The following is a 16,866-nucleotide window of genomic DNA, read 5'->3' as shown; positions in this document are numbered from 1 at the left end:
AAATACATATAACATAAAATTTACCATTTTAAAATATACAATTCAATGGAATTAAATCCATAGTGTTGTACAATCACAACCATTATTGAGTGTCATCACCCCAAAAGAAAACCTTGTGCCTACTGGGTAATCACTCACTATTCTTCCTTCTCCCTAGCCTGTGGCAGCCACTAAACTGCTTTCTGTCTCTATGGATTTGCTTATTGTTAATTTCATATAAATGGAATAAAAACACTATGTGTCTTTTGTGTCTGGCTTCTTTTTTTTTTTTTTTTAAGATTTTATTTATTTATTTGACACAGAGAGGGAGAGAGTGAGAGAGGGAATACAAGCAGGGGGAGTGGGAGAGGGAGAAGCAGGCTTCCCGCCAAGCAGGGAGCCCGATGTGGGGCTCGATCCCAGGACCCCAGGACCATGACCCAAGCCGAAGGCAGACGCTCAACGACTGAGCCACCCAGGTGCCCCTGTGTCTGGCTTCTTTAATTTAGCATAATGTCTTCAAGGTTCATCCATGTTGTAACATGTATCAGTACTTCATTTCTTTTTATGGTGGAATAATACTTTATTGTATGGATACACTACAATTTCCCATCAGTTGATGGACATTACAGTGATCTTTTGGCCATTGTAAATAGTGCTGCTATGAACAGTCATGTATAAGTTTTTGTTTGAATACTTCTTACTGTTAACTGCATTTATAGATGAGAAAACTAAACTACAGAGGTAGAATAATAATAGCTCAGGGTCAAACAGGTAAAAATTGGTGAAGCCATGGGTATAAATCTAGGTAATCTGATATCACAACCTACATTCTTCAACTACTACACTTAACCTGGCAGCTAGTAGGTATCCAGTAAATGTAATCAACTTTCCCTTCCTCTTGAGGCTATTTTTGAGTGTTAATAGTATTAATTTTATATTTTATTAGTCTCTGTTTTAAGTAACAGCCCACTGAAATTATTGCTGTACGTACTATTTAATTTATACTTCAATACTAAGTATATATTGGTTACAGTTTGGCTGTGGCAGCAATTCCTGAAGGTCTTCCCATTGTGGTCACAGTGACTCTAGCCCTTGGTGTTATGAGAATGGTGAAGAAAAGGGCCATTGTGAAAAAACTGCCTATTGTTGAAACTCTGGGTAAGTATGTGGTAATATGAGCATACTTATGCAATAGTGTGTTAGTTTACATCAACAGTGAATCATCTTCAGGTTGTACAGTTTTTGTCTGAGAGGCTAGAATAGTGGTATTTGACTTGTGGCAAAATTAAGTATGGTTTTCAGAACCAGAAAAGTTAATTAAAGTGTATATCTTTCAGGACAGGGTACTTACAGAGAAATCTTACTGTGTCATGCAATGTTCTAATGCTTAAATCATGTAAAAAAGAAATCTATATAACAAATGAAACCTTGGAGTAAAATTAATAGAATTTTTTTCTTTTGACATCTCAAGGAAGATAATTGATAACCATAGATCCTAGAATGCCATATTCCAGTTGAATTTGCTGATAAGAACAATAAACATACAACAGTTGCTAAATGTTGCTATAATATAACTTTATGTTTGCTATGAAACTTCTTCTTTAAAAAATTTAGGAATCCAAAAATATTGAATTTAATTTTTAGTTTGCATTATAATATTGAGAAGGCAAATTCCTTAACTACTCACTGAAAAAATTACATGGGTTTATATTTAGGTACCCTTAAAACTTCCTAGAAAATGTATTATATAAAGTTATAATATAAAGCTAATACTGAGAAGCTCTGTAGAAATTCAGTTGCAGGTTAATAAGAAAAAGTCAACATTTATCACTTTTTAAATTTTAATTTCAGAACTTACTTTATTGTGGTGAAAAGTATAATGAGAGAAAATCTAAAATTATCAGTGAGCTTGATTTGTACAAAATTAAGAGAAACAGGACAGGCTTCCAGAGTCTTTGATTTGTTTTTAATGTGAACTTGTTTATTTCTCCCTGACTCTTGGTGACATATAATGGTTTATTCTGTAGGCTGCTGTAATGTGATTTGTTCAGATAAAACTGGAACACTGACAAAGAATGAAATGACTGTTACCCACATACTTACTTCGGATGGTCTGCATGCTGAGGTACTCTATAGATTTTTTTTAACAACAGTATTTCTTTGTTAAGAATCTTTGGTGTTTAGACATTCCTAACAATTCTAGTGTCTTATCTTCAAAAGGGCTATAAATTCATTATCAGCGGAGCCTTTTCCTTATGCTACCAGTCTTGATCCCACTGCACTTGTACAGTCCAGAAACTGAATCATCCTTGGCACCTGTCTTTCAATCACCCCTAGTCGTTTGTTTCCAAACTCTTATTCTTGCTCTATATGCAGCTTGAGGGATCTTTTAGAACCAAATGTTAGCAAGTTTATTTTAATTAATTAAGATGTTTCAATGGCTTTCCATTGTGACCAGGATCCTGAAGTATGGCCTTTCAGGGCCCCTACATATTTTGTTCCTTATTTCCTTCTTTATCCTTATATGTTTCACTTTACTTTCTGGGTACCAGGTGCACGACTTTATGATTCTCTCAGTGTGACAAAATTCCTCCTACTTCAGGCCCTTTGCTGCTGTTCTCACTGCATAGGACAGTCTGTTATGTCTTCATCCTTTGCAACTCAGTTCCAACCAACCAACCAACCAACCTCCCTCCCTCCCTCTCTCCCTCCCTCCCTCCCTCCCTTCCTTCCTTCCTCCCTCCCTTCCTTCCTTCCAAGTCAATTAATTAGCATACAGTATATTATTAGTTTCAGAGGTAAAGTGATTCATCAGTCTTATATAACACCCAGTGCTCATTCTATCCCGTGCCCTCCTTAATGTCCATCACCCAGTTTCCCCATCCCCCCCCACCGCCCCTCCAGCAATTCTCAGTTTGTTTCCTGTGATTAAGAGTCTCTTATGGTTTGTCTCCCTCTCTGATTTTCTTATTTTTCTTTCCCTTCTCCTATGCTCCTCTGTTTTGTTCCTTAAATTCCACATACGAGTAAATCATATGATAATTATCTTTCTCTGATTGACTTATTTCAATTAGCATAATATCCTCTAGTTCCATCCATGTCATTGCAAATGGTAAGATTTCATTCCTTTTGATGCCTGCATAATGTTCCATTGTATGTATATATACCGCATCTTCTTTATCCATTCATCTGTTGATGGATATATGGGCTCTTTCCATAGTTTGGCTATTGTGGACATTGCTGCTATGAACATTCAACCCCACTTCTTTAAAAAAGCTTTGCTGACCACCCAGAACTGGCCATATGTTACTTGTTTTCATAGCACTCAGTGCCTTTTAATTTTCAGCCCAGGTAAAATTTTCTGTTCTTCTTTATACTATAAGTTGTAATAGAGCAGAACTAAGTTGCCCAACACAGGGCCTGCCTCATGGTAGTAAGTACTTGTTGAAAGAATAAATGAATAGATGAATTATTTTATTTTAAAAATAATATTTTTGGCAGTGTCTTAAATGCATGTCATCTGTGTGTGTTGGTTAATTTTGAAGTTAGGTAAGGACAAGGTCCAGTTTCACCCCAGTCTTGAAAGGATTTCTGGCTGGTATGTTCATTCACACTACTTAGGATGGGTACAGTATTGTAAATTGTGTTTGCATCCAATTTACTACATTGTTAGACAGATTGACAGAAATTGTACTTAGGTTTATTTAATTCCATTTTACATAGGCTTTAAAATGAGACTATTGATATTTAGGGTGTTAGATTTGGTTAAGGATACCCAATACTCTGTTGTTGAATGTGGCTTTTCTGGATGATTCAGGGTCATTGGGGTTACATGTGCTTGTGTGGTTCAGGTATGGAAGGTAGGATATAAGTTTCTGTTGTTCTAAGCCCATATTTTCATATGTCAAGCATTAACTGTTTGTTAATTTCTCTCTAACCTGTCTTATTTTTACTGTGAAATTGAACTTTTGTTGGCTTAGTTTGTTCTAGCCATACGGAATAAGTATCTGGCTTTTCTCTACCTCTGATTTTTAAAACTGGCATGTAATATACTATGTTAAAGTAGTTTGTAAGTGCTAGGATAAATCATGTAATGTCTCTGAGCCTGCATATTTGCCAAAAGAATTCTGCTTTTTTCTGGGTTTCAGGTTTGTCACAAATGTTAGATGTGGAAATGGATTTGAATCCTTGGAAATTTACTGTTTATAAATGTAATGTTATATAAATTTAAAGCTCATTTATGTACAGAGGTTTTCATGGTTATCCTTTATTATGGTATATTTTAAGTAGAAACAATATAAAATTATATTAATTATATTAACAATATGTTTCTACTTAAAATATACTATGCATTGTTATAATTATTAATTTAATTATTGATATAATTATAGGTTTGTCATTATGGTGAAAATTAGAATCTATATTCTTTCTTTTTTTTTTTTTTAAAGATTTTATTTATTTATTTGACAGAGAGAGGCACAGCGAGAGAGGGAACACAAGCAGGGGGAGTGAGAGAGGGAGAAGCAGGCTTCCTGCTGAGCAGGGAGCCCAATGAGGGGCTCGATCCCAGGACCCTGGGATCATGACCTGAGCCGAAGGCAGACGCTTAACGACTGAGCCATCCAGGCACCCCAGAATCTATATTCATTTTTTTTTTTAAAGATTTTATTTTATTTGAGAGAGAGAGAGCGCACGAGTTGGGGAGAAGGGCAGAGGGAGAGAATCTCAAGCATGCTCTGGGCTGAGCTTGGAGCCCAACACGGGGCTCAGTGTCACGATCCATGAGATCATGACCTGAGCTGAAACCAAGAGTTGGGCATTTAACCAACGGAACCACCCAGGCACCCCAGAATTTATATTCTTTTAACTATTAAATGTTCTTTTAGACACATGCTTTTCTAGGTATATACACTAACAGTAATCATAATGTATAAAATGAAATGAACACAAGTCATCATAGGTTTTGTTTTTTATAAGTCACTATCTACCGGTAGAATTATTGACCCCACTTTATGTTCCTTAGGTTACTGGTGTTGGCTACAATCCGTTTGGGGAAGTGATTGTTGATGGTGATGTTGTTCATGGATTCTATAACCCAGCTGTTAGCAGAATTGTTGAGGTAAATACTTTATTCTCTAAGAAGGTGACTTTTCATAATGACTTAGGACACAGTGATGGGTTCTTAGTTTCTGTATATTTCTTTTAGGCGGGCTGTGTATGCAATGATGCTGTAATTAGAAACAACACTCTAATGGGGAAGCCAACGGAAGGAGCTTTAATTGCTCTTGCAATGAAGGTATGTGCCTGATTTCTCTTTGACATATGAGAACTCACCTTCATAAGAGAATGTAAGGCCATCAATTTCAGTATTACTGGTTTTTAGGTGTAGAATGAAGACTCTCAATATTTCATTGTATTATTGCCTTTTGGGAACCAGTTTTATTCTTCCTGGAAATACAGAGCTAATCCAGCCTTTTCAGTATAGCTTTTATCCCTTACATTCAAGAAACAAATTAATGACCAGTGACTAGATTTCTTCTTATGAAGGAATGTTTTCATAATATTTTCCACAATATTTAGAGTTTTGTGTTTTGGAAAGCTTTCTAAGTGTGTGTAATTGCTGAAGTACTAACTTTCAAACAAGTAAAAGGCAGCATTATTTAAGTATTTCTATGTAAAGATCCTAAAGCCATCATGAGAAATCAGCTTTTCTTTCTCTAGTCTTCCCATTTCCTCCATTATCAATTTCTTAAATGAGTATATTATTAGAATTTGTGTTGGGGCATCTATCCCAGTTGATGTCCTCTTCTAAGTCTTATATTTGATTAAATGAGAAACCTAAAGTCCCCTTTGTCACTCCCATAACAAAAATTAAAACTCCTACTTTCAAGAGTAGTCTTAGAAAATTTTGAGACTTGTGTGAAACAGGACATCTCTAAATGAGGTTGTTTGAATTGAGATTCAGTATAGAAATGTAGGTTATTATATTTAATTTAATAAAATAAAATTGATAGTTTTAGAATAAAGCTACATTTCTTTATCATTTTGTTGTAACTAAAATAGCATTGAATAGCTTTTTGAAAGATATTTAAAAGTTCAATCTGTTAACCGTTATTTACCGTGTTATACTTAACCTTATACTCTTAACTTTTTTAAGAGATAAAGAGTGTGAAACCACCTCTTTATGACTGGGGATCTCACATTTTAGGTAGGGAGTTGACACTGACATGCATGGAACAAATACAAGCTAGACCAGTATAGCAGATAGTTAAGTCTTAAAGGTTGAGCCACATGTAAGAATAAGGCAAGTTCAGATTTGAGACCTAGGCTTTGAGGGATAAGCAGGTTTTAGATAGGTAAGCTAGGAAAAGAGCAAGGATAAAAGCATGGAGAAAAAAATAAGCATAGAATGTGTGGTGGCTTGTGTATTGGTGAATTTGGATGAAAAAAAAAAGGAGTTTGAGTAACCCAGAGGATTGTTGAATAGACTGCATGGTGGGTTTCTGGAGGACCTTTGAAAGCCAGGAAGAAGAGTCTGAACATGTTTCAGTAGATAGCAAAGAGACAACAAAAAGCAATGAGCTAGGTTTTTCAGTAGTTTAAAAAATATTTTTGAATATTTGGAGGTTAAAAGGTAGAGGGTATTGTGAAGAACAGCTAAAGGACACTGATAGTAGGTCAGAATACCAAGTGGTAGGATGGTAGCAACAGGAAAGATATATTTGAATCCCTAAGAAGTAAGAAATTGAATTTGAAGCTTCTGTTGATCATAAAAGTACATGCTCAGTATTGGTTGGTTGGGTACCTTTATTTATTTGTATCCTGCTTCCTTCGAGAATTTGAGCCAATAGAGATTTTAATCTAGTCAGTGTTGAAGAGTTGGTCTACATACGGTCCAGGTAGCATGCCTTAGCCTGTATCTACACACCCAGGCTTTCATCTTGATCATGTATGTTGCCCTTCAGAGAAATGTGGTATATGTAGATGGAGCACTGCTATTCTGTCACCATTTTTTGAAAAATACCCAGATATCTCTAGCCAGCCAACTGTAAGTTGTGACCCTTGTTCTCTGTTAAAGGAAAAAATAGTCACATGTTGGTGAGAATTAACTTTCTTTTTGTGCCATATAGATGGGTCTTGATGGACTTCAACAGGACTATATCAGAAAAGCTGAATATCCTTTTAGCTCTGAGCAAAAGTGGATGGCTGTTAAGTGTGTACACCGAACACAGCAGGTACCCTTCCATGTAAAGAGTACTTACTAAATCTTATTTAATATAGATGACTATATTGTATTTATTATCCACCTTTACTTTTAAACAATCATTGAGCATAACAAAGGCTTACTGCTTTAAAGTGTGTATAATTCATGGTAACTCATCCTTGTTCTCATGTTCTCTTTGAATTCATGCATTAGGGACATCAAGTTTTGCTGTGTGAGCAAACAGCTTAAAATGAATTGGAGCCTGGTCTCAATGTCCTAGAACTTGTGACACCAGATTCTATCAACATTTTTGTTGTTGATGACTATGTACTATAGATTTCTGTCCTCTGGTGTTAATCTGTGTTCTTTCACTGAAGGAATGTCTTGTCTTCAGAACAAACAGAACTACATTATTTTGTGGAAAAGTGGTTACCAAATGTGTATAATTCATATTAGTTGATCCAGCTTACAAACTGGCAAAATGACATGCACTGATATTTCAAGCCGCTACTTTGTTCCTGGGTGCTTTAGAAACGTTTACAAAATTATTATTATATTATATTATAATTATATTATTATATATTATCTTATTTATATTAATATATACTATATAATAATACATGTTGTGACATAATATATACTATATTATTGTACTACATATTATATTATTATATAATATCTTATTATACTAAGAGTTATCTGCAGCATATAATTATGTCAGTCATAGTTGCTATTACCAGCTTGATGCTTAAACTTACTTTGCCTTTAAAATATACATATTTTGTTATTTTTATATTTTCTTTATTCAGAATTAATAATTGGTTCTGTGTTTTCACCTGTGAGCAAGAAACCATTACATCCCTGTAGACATGAATGAGTGAGAGGATTTCCCCTCACCCCCATAATAAGTAGGAAATATAATTGATTTTATTTTTAACGATTTTATTTATTTATTTGTCTGAGAGAGAGAGAGCAATAGCAGGGGGAGCAGCAGAGGGAGAGGGAGAAGCAGGCCCCCCACCAAGCAGAAAGCCCAATGTGGGGCTCGATCCCAGGACCGTGGGATCACGACCCGAGCTGAAGGCAGACGCCCAACCGACTGAGCCACCCAGGTGCCCCAGAAACATAATTGATTTTAAAAGAAAGGCCAATTTGGCCAACATTGAACTTGTGAATAGATGTCTGCCAGGAACTCTGATCATGAGAGGAAAAAAGATTTCTGTCTAATCTTTAAAGGAACTTTTATGAACTCCTGGGAAGGGAGACAAGTGAAAATAAAACTGTAAAAATAAAATGCCTTTAAACCTTATAAGGGGTGCCTGGCTGCGCAGTTGGTGGAGCATGCGACTCTTGATCTCACAGGTGTGAGTTAGAGTCCCACATTGGGCATGGAGCCTACTTAAAACCTTGTAACATGAAGTTTTCAAAAATTGCATTAGAGTAGATAATTTTCAGCTGATCTCCCTTGACATAGAGTTATACAGCAAGAATATGTATATGAGTTTATTTGGAAGGTCTGTTTCTTTACATTTTATGTATGATTACATAGTACTTCAAGATAATGTGGCTCATGTAAAGTTTAATGATTTGACTTCAGCAATTTTGAATCTAACTTCATCAGAGTTGTACTTTGGAAATTGTACTTTGATGTTGCAGTTTGATGTTCTCAGTTGTGGGAGTGGGAGATGGGTATGGGTAGTGAGCAGGATATAAGTTTGAAAAGATTTGTGTGATTATTCTTCTCATTTACTGATCTGAAGAGCTTCTCTTACAAAATAAAACCAGCCAATGTAACTAACAAAACCCAAACCCACTGATTTGACTCAGGATCTAGAAGAGGTCAGCCTGGCACAGATGTGACAGATTTACCAATTTAAAAATAATCCCAGGGGCTCAAATAGTCTTAAAAAGACTTTCATTTGTGCATGTCAGTATACATTTATTTATACTTCCTCCCTGGACCCTGCCAAAATGACAGCCAATGCACAAAGGATATAAAAAAGAGAAAGTACAGAAGACTCAGAGTGAAGATGGGGACTAAGGCAGAGAGCTAAAAAACAGGAGATCAGTTTGAAATTCTCCAAGTGCCTTTTCTGTTTCTTGAGGCCAGATCATTAGCCCTTTTTTACCCCTGTAGAATATCAGAAATCTCATCTTGTAGACAAGAGTGGAGGGCAGAATTAAGGCTTACAACTGAAAACAGAGTGATTAAGGTCGACGTCATTGTCCTGAAGGGTAAGCCTCTAGCCTTAATTCCACTTTCTTAGAATGCCTGTAGAGAGGTATCTCCCTGCCCTCACTCTATAAGTAAGAAGATTGAAGAGTTGTAGAGAAGCTGACTGGTCCCGGGGAGATCCCAATGGTACAGAGTATTCTTCTTCTTCTTCTTCTTCTTCTTCTTCTCCTTCTCCTTCTCCTCCTTCTTCTTCTTCCTCTTCCTCTTCTTCCCCTTCCCCCCCCGCCCTTCTCCTTCCTTCTTCCTTTTTTTTTTTTTTTTTTTTTTAAGTAGGCTCCATACCCAGCGTGGGAGTCCAATCCAGGGCCCCACCTCACAACCCTGGGATCAGGACCTGAGCTGAGATTAAGAGTCTGATAAAAACTAACTGAGCTACCCAGATGCCCCTAGTACAGAGTATTTTTTTTTTTAAATTCATTTATTTGAGAGAGAGAGTGAGTGAGAGAGAGAGAGAGAGAGAGAGAGAGACCAGGAGCCTGGGGGAAGGGCAGAGGGAGAGGGAGAAGCAGACTCCCTGCCGAGCAGGAACCCCAATGTGGGACTTGATCCCAGAACCCTGGGATCATGACCTAAGCCGAAGCCAGATGCTCAGCCAACTGAGCCACCCAGGCGCCCAGTACAGAGTGTTCTTAACTAAATTCTTCATTCACTGGTAGAGTTTTCTGACTGCTGGTCATCATTTCATCACCCTATAGTGAGGGCCATCATTTGATAAATCCTATCAATGCCCATGGAGCTTCTAGACCTATAATTTCTTCGGTCTTAATATAAATGGACAGTCAGGAATTGCTAGATACTTGGGAAAAGTCTTCAGTAGGAAAGGCACAGATCAAACCAACAGAGAAAGTGGTCTCAGCAAAACAATGATAATGCTGGATGCTGAAGAAAATTTCCAAAGACCATAGAAAATGACAACAAAATACCTTAAATAGAATATTTTAAAATAAAGTCAATGAATCTATCAGAAAGTGGAACAAAAGGTCAAAGAGGTACTTAATGTAAAAGATAAGGTACAAAAATCAGAAAATAAATAGGACAGCTACCACCCATCTAATAGTGGTAACAGGAAGAGAGTCCAGAAAATGGGAAGTTTTTTTTTTAAAGATTTTATTTACTTGACAGAGAGAGCACAGGCAGAGGGAGAGAGAGGGAGAAGCAGGCTTCCTGCTGAGCAAGGAGCCTGATGTGAGACTCGATCCCAGGACACTGGGATCATGACCCTGGCCTAAGGCGGCTGCTTAACCGACTGAGCCACCCAGCTGTCCCGGGAAGTTTTTTTTTTTTTAAGATTGATTTATTTATTTGAGAGAGAGAGAGTGAGAGAGATTGAGTTTGCACGCAGTGCACTGGAGGAAGGGGAGGGGAGAGGGGAAGCAGACTCCTCACTGAGTGGGGAGCCTGATGCGGGGCTCAATCCTGTGATCACGACCTGAGCCTGAGCCAAAACCAAAAACCAAGAGTTGGCCACTTAACTGACTGGGCCACCTGGGTGCCCCCAAAATGGGAAGATTTTGTCAAATAACACCAGACAATTTTTCAGAGGAAGGACTTCACCTTCTAGAGTAAAATTGCCTACCAGCTACTCAGCGCAATGAGTTATGTTAAAGAAGGGTGGGGTAAAGGGATAAACACAACAGTGCCCATAATCAAGAAATTTGAGGGTGTTTAAGAATTCTGAAAGCTTCCACAGGTTTGGGGGCCAGAGAGGAGGCAAGGGGAAGATCATATACAAAGATTTAGGAATTAAAGTAGCTTCTTTAGGCTTTTCAGTTGTAACACTGGACTCTGGAGGCTGGAAGATAATAGAAGAATGTCTTCAAATTGAGAGGAAATTTATTCTCAGCTGAACTTAAAAAATGTGATAGAATAAGAATGTTCTCAGATTTTTTTTTTTTTAGATTATTTATTTATTTCTTTGACAGGGAACACAAGCAGGGGAGTGGGAGAGGGAGAAGCAGGCTTCCCGCGGAGCAGGGAGCCAGACGTGGGGCTCGATCCCAGGACCCTGGGATCATGACCTGAGCCGAAGGCAGATGCTTAACAACTGAGCCACCCAGGCGCCCTGTTTTCAGATATTTCAAGTCTCAAAATGTGTATCCCACACAGCTTTTCTTAGATACTTGCAGATATTTTATTCCAAGATAAGACAATAGATAAGGAAAAGGAAGACTTAAAACCTGGAGTTCTAACCTGGAGAATGGTGCAAAGAATCCCCAGGATAGAGGTGAAGAGAAGTTCCTGGATACTAGTCATGGAGTAGGCCTACAAATCGACCAACTCAAACTAGAAAGAAAAGGAGAACAAGACTCAAGAAGAGACCTTCAGTAATGATGTGGAAGGAATAGCTTACTTGCTTATTTAATCATCTAAAAAATACCAAAATAAATAAAAAAGAAGTTATAAACTTTTTAAAAGATAAACAGGAAAAGAAATATATTTGATTTATATAGGCTGTGGAATCAACATCTTACCTCTTGCCTCTCTACCTTCTCATATCTGCTCACCAGTTACTTGGGGACCTAGGCAGATGGAAGCTGCATCTCAGTGTGTGCACACTGCCCTAGCAGGGCCAGAGGAATAGCACATTATTTTCATTTGGAAGTGACACAGTACTGCTCATATTTATCAGCCAAAACAAGTCATGCCTGACTTCAAAATGGGAGAGAAGGGCAGGGAAATACATTCCTGTTATGTGCCTGCAAGAAGTGGGATGCTTGTGAACTGTTCTAGTGACTAGTACTTTGTTCAGCAGTGAGGAATCATAAAGTAAAAAGAATACTGGCAACTTTTGCTTTAACTATATTGTAACAATGTGGAGGGGAGGAATGGGTAGTAGGAGTGGCCAAACTACAAGCTGTCACAATGGACGATGTATGAAATTGATCAGTGAAAAAGTAGCAGTATAAATGTATTTAAGAACATGGAGATAAGTACCAAGGAACAGCCAAAAGAATTAAAATTGGTTTGGCTCTGTGAAGTAGGACTAGAGGTGAGAGAGTTTGGGCAGGCAACTGCAGTTTTTCATTGTAAGCTTTTGTCTAATGCTAGGGTAAAAAGTAAAAGGTTCTGATACCCATAATTGCAAGGTGGTTATGAGAATTAAATGAGATCACATACATTTGTACATATAATAGCAACTAATGGAAAGCCTGAACCACTGCTTGTGGGCTGATGATAGATCTCTTTCCTTTTCCTGTTAGGTTGTAAGCCTCTCCCCTTATAGTGCCTAATCCAGGGCTTCGTATAGCATTGCCTTCAGTGTGTGGAGGTGAGGGTGGGAAGTAGATGCTGTGTTCTCTAGAGGGTAAAGAAAGCTTCCACAAATGAGCTTTTAATCTTCAGAGTTCAAGTGCCACTCAAAGCCTTATTTAGGCTTGAGTAACTTCGCTGGGGATTATGAGAAATGCACGCCATGTATTGTTGGGCTCCAGTGGCAGATAGGTATAAGTTGAAATTAACTTGAATTTATTTGCTGTTTTTTCTTTTTAGGACGGACCAGAGATTTGTTTTATGAAGGGTGCTTATGAACAAGTGATTAAGTATTGTACTACATACTACAGCAAAGGGCAAACCTTGACACTTACCCAGCAACAGAGAGATCTCTACCAACAAGAGAAGGCACGAATGGGCTCTGCAGGACTTCGAGGTAAGGCCATTTCAGCATAGTCCCCTAGGGTGGAAAGGTAATGCTTTTTTCTTTTCCTTCCCCTTCCCGTTCTTTTCCTTCCCTCCCTCCCTCCCTCCATCTCTTCTCTTCTCTTTCTTTCTTTGTTTCATTGAAGTAGAGTTGACATACAATGTTATATTAGTTTCAGGTGTACAACATATTGATTTGACAAGTCTGTACATTGCTCTATGCTCACCATTTATAGTGTGGTCACTGTCTGTCACCATATAGCATTATTACAATATATTCCCTATGCTGTACTTTTCATCCTCATGACCTTTTTATTTTATAAGTGGAAATTGGTCCCTCTTTATCCCATTCACCTATTTCACCCATCCCTGCACACTCCTCAGTGATGCCTCCCTTTAATTTTAGATGATTTTGTGCTTCATATCTGAGCTGTCCAATTCTATCCCAGGCTTTGTAGAATACTGCCATTTCTGAAGTGTTATGTTTTAGTCGGCTATTTGGCCCCCAAAACACGAGAAGTCGGGAATGTAGCAAAACGTGAAATTTCTATTTCTTACAGACCTGCATTGGTCTCTGAGTAGGTGATAGAAATTTTATTTTAGACAGGTTTTTCTTGTGAGAAGGGAAATGGAGGAAGGTAAAACGGTATTACTCCTTCCTTATTTCATCATTTTGACTGTCTTATTTATTAATAGATCTAAAATACTTTCCTAAATATTAACGTTTTAAGCCTCTAATTTGTCCTTTAAACTGAGGTGATTGCTTACTTGTTGCTCTTCTGCTGATCTCCTTCCCTTGTCATTCACCAGAAAGGAAAGAAGTGTCCAGATTCTGCTCTATGTCTGTGTTGCTGACTGAACAGTGATGTGGAGAGAGGGTCTGCTATGCACATACACATTAGGCTGTTTCTCTTAGGGACAGCATGTGTAGGATTGAAAAAGCAGGGGTTGGGGCCATACCTGGTTTTTACCTTCTGGATAGTCATCTGGCTTGTGGGGAATATATATACTTATGTAGTCTCTCTCAAGGAAATTAGAAGAGTTGGCCTCCTTAATCTTATTATTTTTACAGAATAGAAGTCAAGCACAATCCTGGGAGGAGGAAGCAACTTAATATAAAAAATACTCCCCTTATTCATGGTTCACTTAAGCAAGGGCTCTCTGTGGTTTTAACACATTTGGATAGATCTACAGAATTTCTGCTCGTATAATGAGCTAGGTTTAGAAAGATATTCTTGTAGCTTTGAAGGCAGAGTTTTGTTATTCTTAGCAGTTCACAGCAAGAGGGTCCAAAGTTGGCTTGTGTTTAGAGACGCTAAAGAAGTTTCAGAGGTTTCACACTTTTTTTTAAAGGTTTTATTTATTTATTTGACAGAGACACAGCGAGAGAAAGGGCACAGAAGCAGGGGGAGTGGGAGAGGGAGAAGCAGACTCCCCGCTGAGCAGGGAGCCCGATGCGGGGCTAGAACCCAGGACCCTGGGATCATGATCTAAGCCGAAGGCAGACGCTTAATGACTGAGCCACCCAGGCGCCCTGTTTTCACACTTCCTTATTTTAACTCTTTTCATCTGAAGGATCATGGAGGTTTGTGTATGTGTGGTGTTGTAACATTGTGAAATAGACCAGAGTTGGTAGAGGAGAAAAATTCCTCTGTTTCACAGGGCTTTAGGGAAGCATTCTGGTCATTTGTTTCTTGCTTCATGTCTTTTCCTTTGATTAAGCTCCACTTTCTTCCTCCTCCTGAAATTACCATAATGGGAACAGAAAGACTTCAGATTTAACTTGATATGTACTTAGGTTACATCTTATAAAATATAAGTTGCTTAAATACACATGATTCTTGATTTTGAAATTAGAGTATGTTTTGTTTTTATGTTTTAGTCAGGGACCCTCCTCATGAAAAAGGTCTGCCTAACCTTATCCCAGACAGTAGCAGTAGATTTTCATTTGTGCTAAGGAAGCAAACAAATACATACAGGATACTCTAGGCTACTACCACCTCTCCACTGAGGGTGCCAGGAGCTGCTCTCCCTTTCTTAGGGTTTGCTGACACACGAATTTATACTCGCCATTCCTTTCTGTAGTCCTCTACCTCTGTTCTGACACCAGGGACTATCAAGTGTCTCATTCTCTCCAGGGTGAAAGCCTTTGGGGCTCACATCTACATAAATAGTTAGGTATATGACTCTGACATTGGGAAAATAGAAGTCATTTGCCTCTAACCTTGGTTTTCCAAATATATTTAATCCTTCAAACCTTCTGCTTGAATAAGAATGGATATTGCTTATAATCTGGTTATGACTTTTCAGTTTCTCCATGAGATACATATATTTAGTTAGTGTGCTTTTTTGTGTTTTCTCTGGTAAATTGTTCAGTCCAATAATATTCCAGATGGACACACATCCCTTTAACTCATTAGGTAGTTATCAGAAGTTCCGAATTCTGAGAATAAGTTAAATGATATTTGGAAATGAACAGTATTTTGTGTTATATCTTAAGTGCTCGAGGATGATGGGAAACTCCCAATAATGATACGGTGGTGTTAGATATTAGAGAACCGAAGTTACAAATAAGAAATACTTATTAATGTTATGAAAAGAGTGAAAGAATCCAAACTACTGTTACTAATGGTTGTGCAGTCACTTTACAGATTAATTTACCTCCCAGGGTTTGTCATGTACAAAATTGTTATATGTTGTGTGTAATTAATCAATATAGCCTTCTCTTCAAGCTATTGAATTGTTCTGGAGACCTATAAAATGGAAAGATGAAGATACATTCGTAGCAACCCCCTTCAGAGGTGTCTGTTTAAAACTGACTTTCAAAGCTCAACAAACCCATAGTTCTCCAAATACCTAATTATTTTTTCTAAAGAGCTAATAGTTGATGTTTAGAAGAGCTGCGTGTAGTCACTTTGTAAAAACATTCTTTATTCACTCCTTACTTGCCTTCTCTGCTTAACAATTCTTTAGTCTTATTCCTTTTAATTTTTAATAGCTTTCAGCAACCCCATATTAGAACCATTAAACTAATGTCTTAACATGTAATACATTTTTATATATAATGATTATATCCTAACTACAATGACATTATAGTCTTAAGTGATTTCTTTGTCTCTAGCTTTTGTCAAGTAACCTGTAATGCTTTTGTGACTTACGTTTTCTTTTTTTGGATTTTATTATTTCCTCAGTTCTTGCTTTAGCTTCTGGTCCTGAACTGGGACAGCTGACATTTCTTGGCCTGGTGGGAATCATTGATCCTCCTAGAACTGGTGTGAAAGAAGCTGTTACAACACTCATTGCCTCAGGAGTATCGATAAAAATGATTACTGGAGACTCACAGGAAACTGCAGTTGCAATCGGTATAACTAGGCTGGTCTCCCCCCCCCCCCCCTTTTAATAGTTTTAAATTAATTGCAGTGCATAGCTTTGAACCATTAGATATAAAATGTATACGTATAATATTGACATTATACAATTAAAATGGACTCTTATTCATACTGTATATAAAAATGTGGGTAAAAATTTATTTTAGGTTAAAAAGTAGTTCTATTAATTGTAAATACATAACTAAACTATTAGGAAATCACATATGTTTTACTAACAGAAGAATAGTTGATTATTTTTAACCTCATAATCCACTATGCTATTGGATAAAAGCACTAGATTATACACATGAAACATGAAATTTAGTTTTCCCTTTAAACTTGAGGATAATTTTCAAAGCAGACTTTGATTTGTACCTGATTTGGAAGAAAATAGCTTGTGTCTATATTCTGTTATTACATCACGTATATGCTTATGTTGT

At 37.4% G+C, this 16,866-nt stretch overlaps 1 protein-coding gene across 2 annotated transcripts in view; it reads left to right on the top strand.

Annotated features, from left to right (window-relative positions):
* ATP2C1 (ATPase secretory pathway Ca2+ transporting 1) overlaps nt 1-16,866 on the top strand; it is a 161,335-nt gene that overhangs the window by 114,984 nt on the left and 29,485 nt on the right. For both annotated transcript variants that reach the window (XM_032408706.1, XM_032408707.1), the window contains exons 12-18: nt 1,016-1,140; nt 2,010-2,107; nt 5,006-5,101; nt 5,189-5,278; nt 7,113-7,217; nt 12,912-13,068; nt 16,250-16,420. In XM_032408706.1, the coding sequence (XP_032264597.1) occupies nt 1,016-1,140; nt 2,010-2,107; nt 5,006-5,101; nt 5,189-5,278; nt 7,113-7,217; nt 12,912-13,068; nt 16,250-16,420 (842 nt within the window). The remainder of the gene's footprint in view (nt 1-1,015; nt 1,141-2,009; nt 2,108-5,005; nt 5,102-5,188; nt 5,279-7,112; nt 7,218-12,911; nt 13,069-16,249; nt 16,421-16,866) is intronic.

This window comes from Phoca vitulina, unplaced genomic scaffold, assembly GCF_004348235.1.
Source record: "Phoca vitulina isolate PV1807 unplaced genomic scaffold, GSC_HSeal_1.0 scaffold10, whole genome shotgun sequence".
In the NCBI taxonomy this organism is placed as follows: domain Eukaryota; kingdom Metazoa; phylum Chordata; class Mammalia; order Carnivora; family Phocidae; genus Phoca; species Phoca vitulina.
Note: the sequence above shows the minus strand (reverse complement) of the source record. Positions and strands in the feature narration are given on the sequence as shown.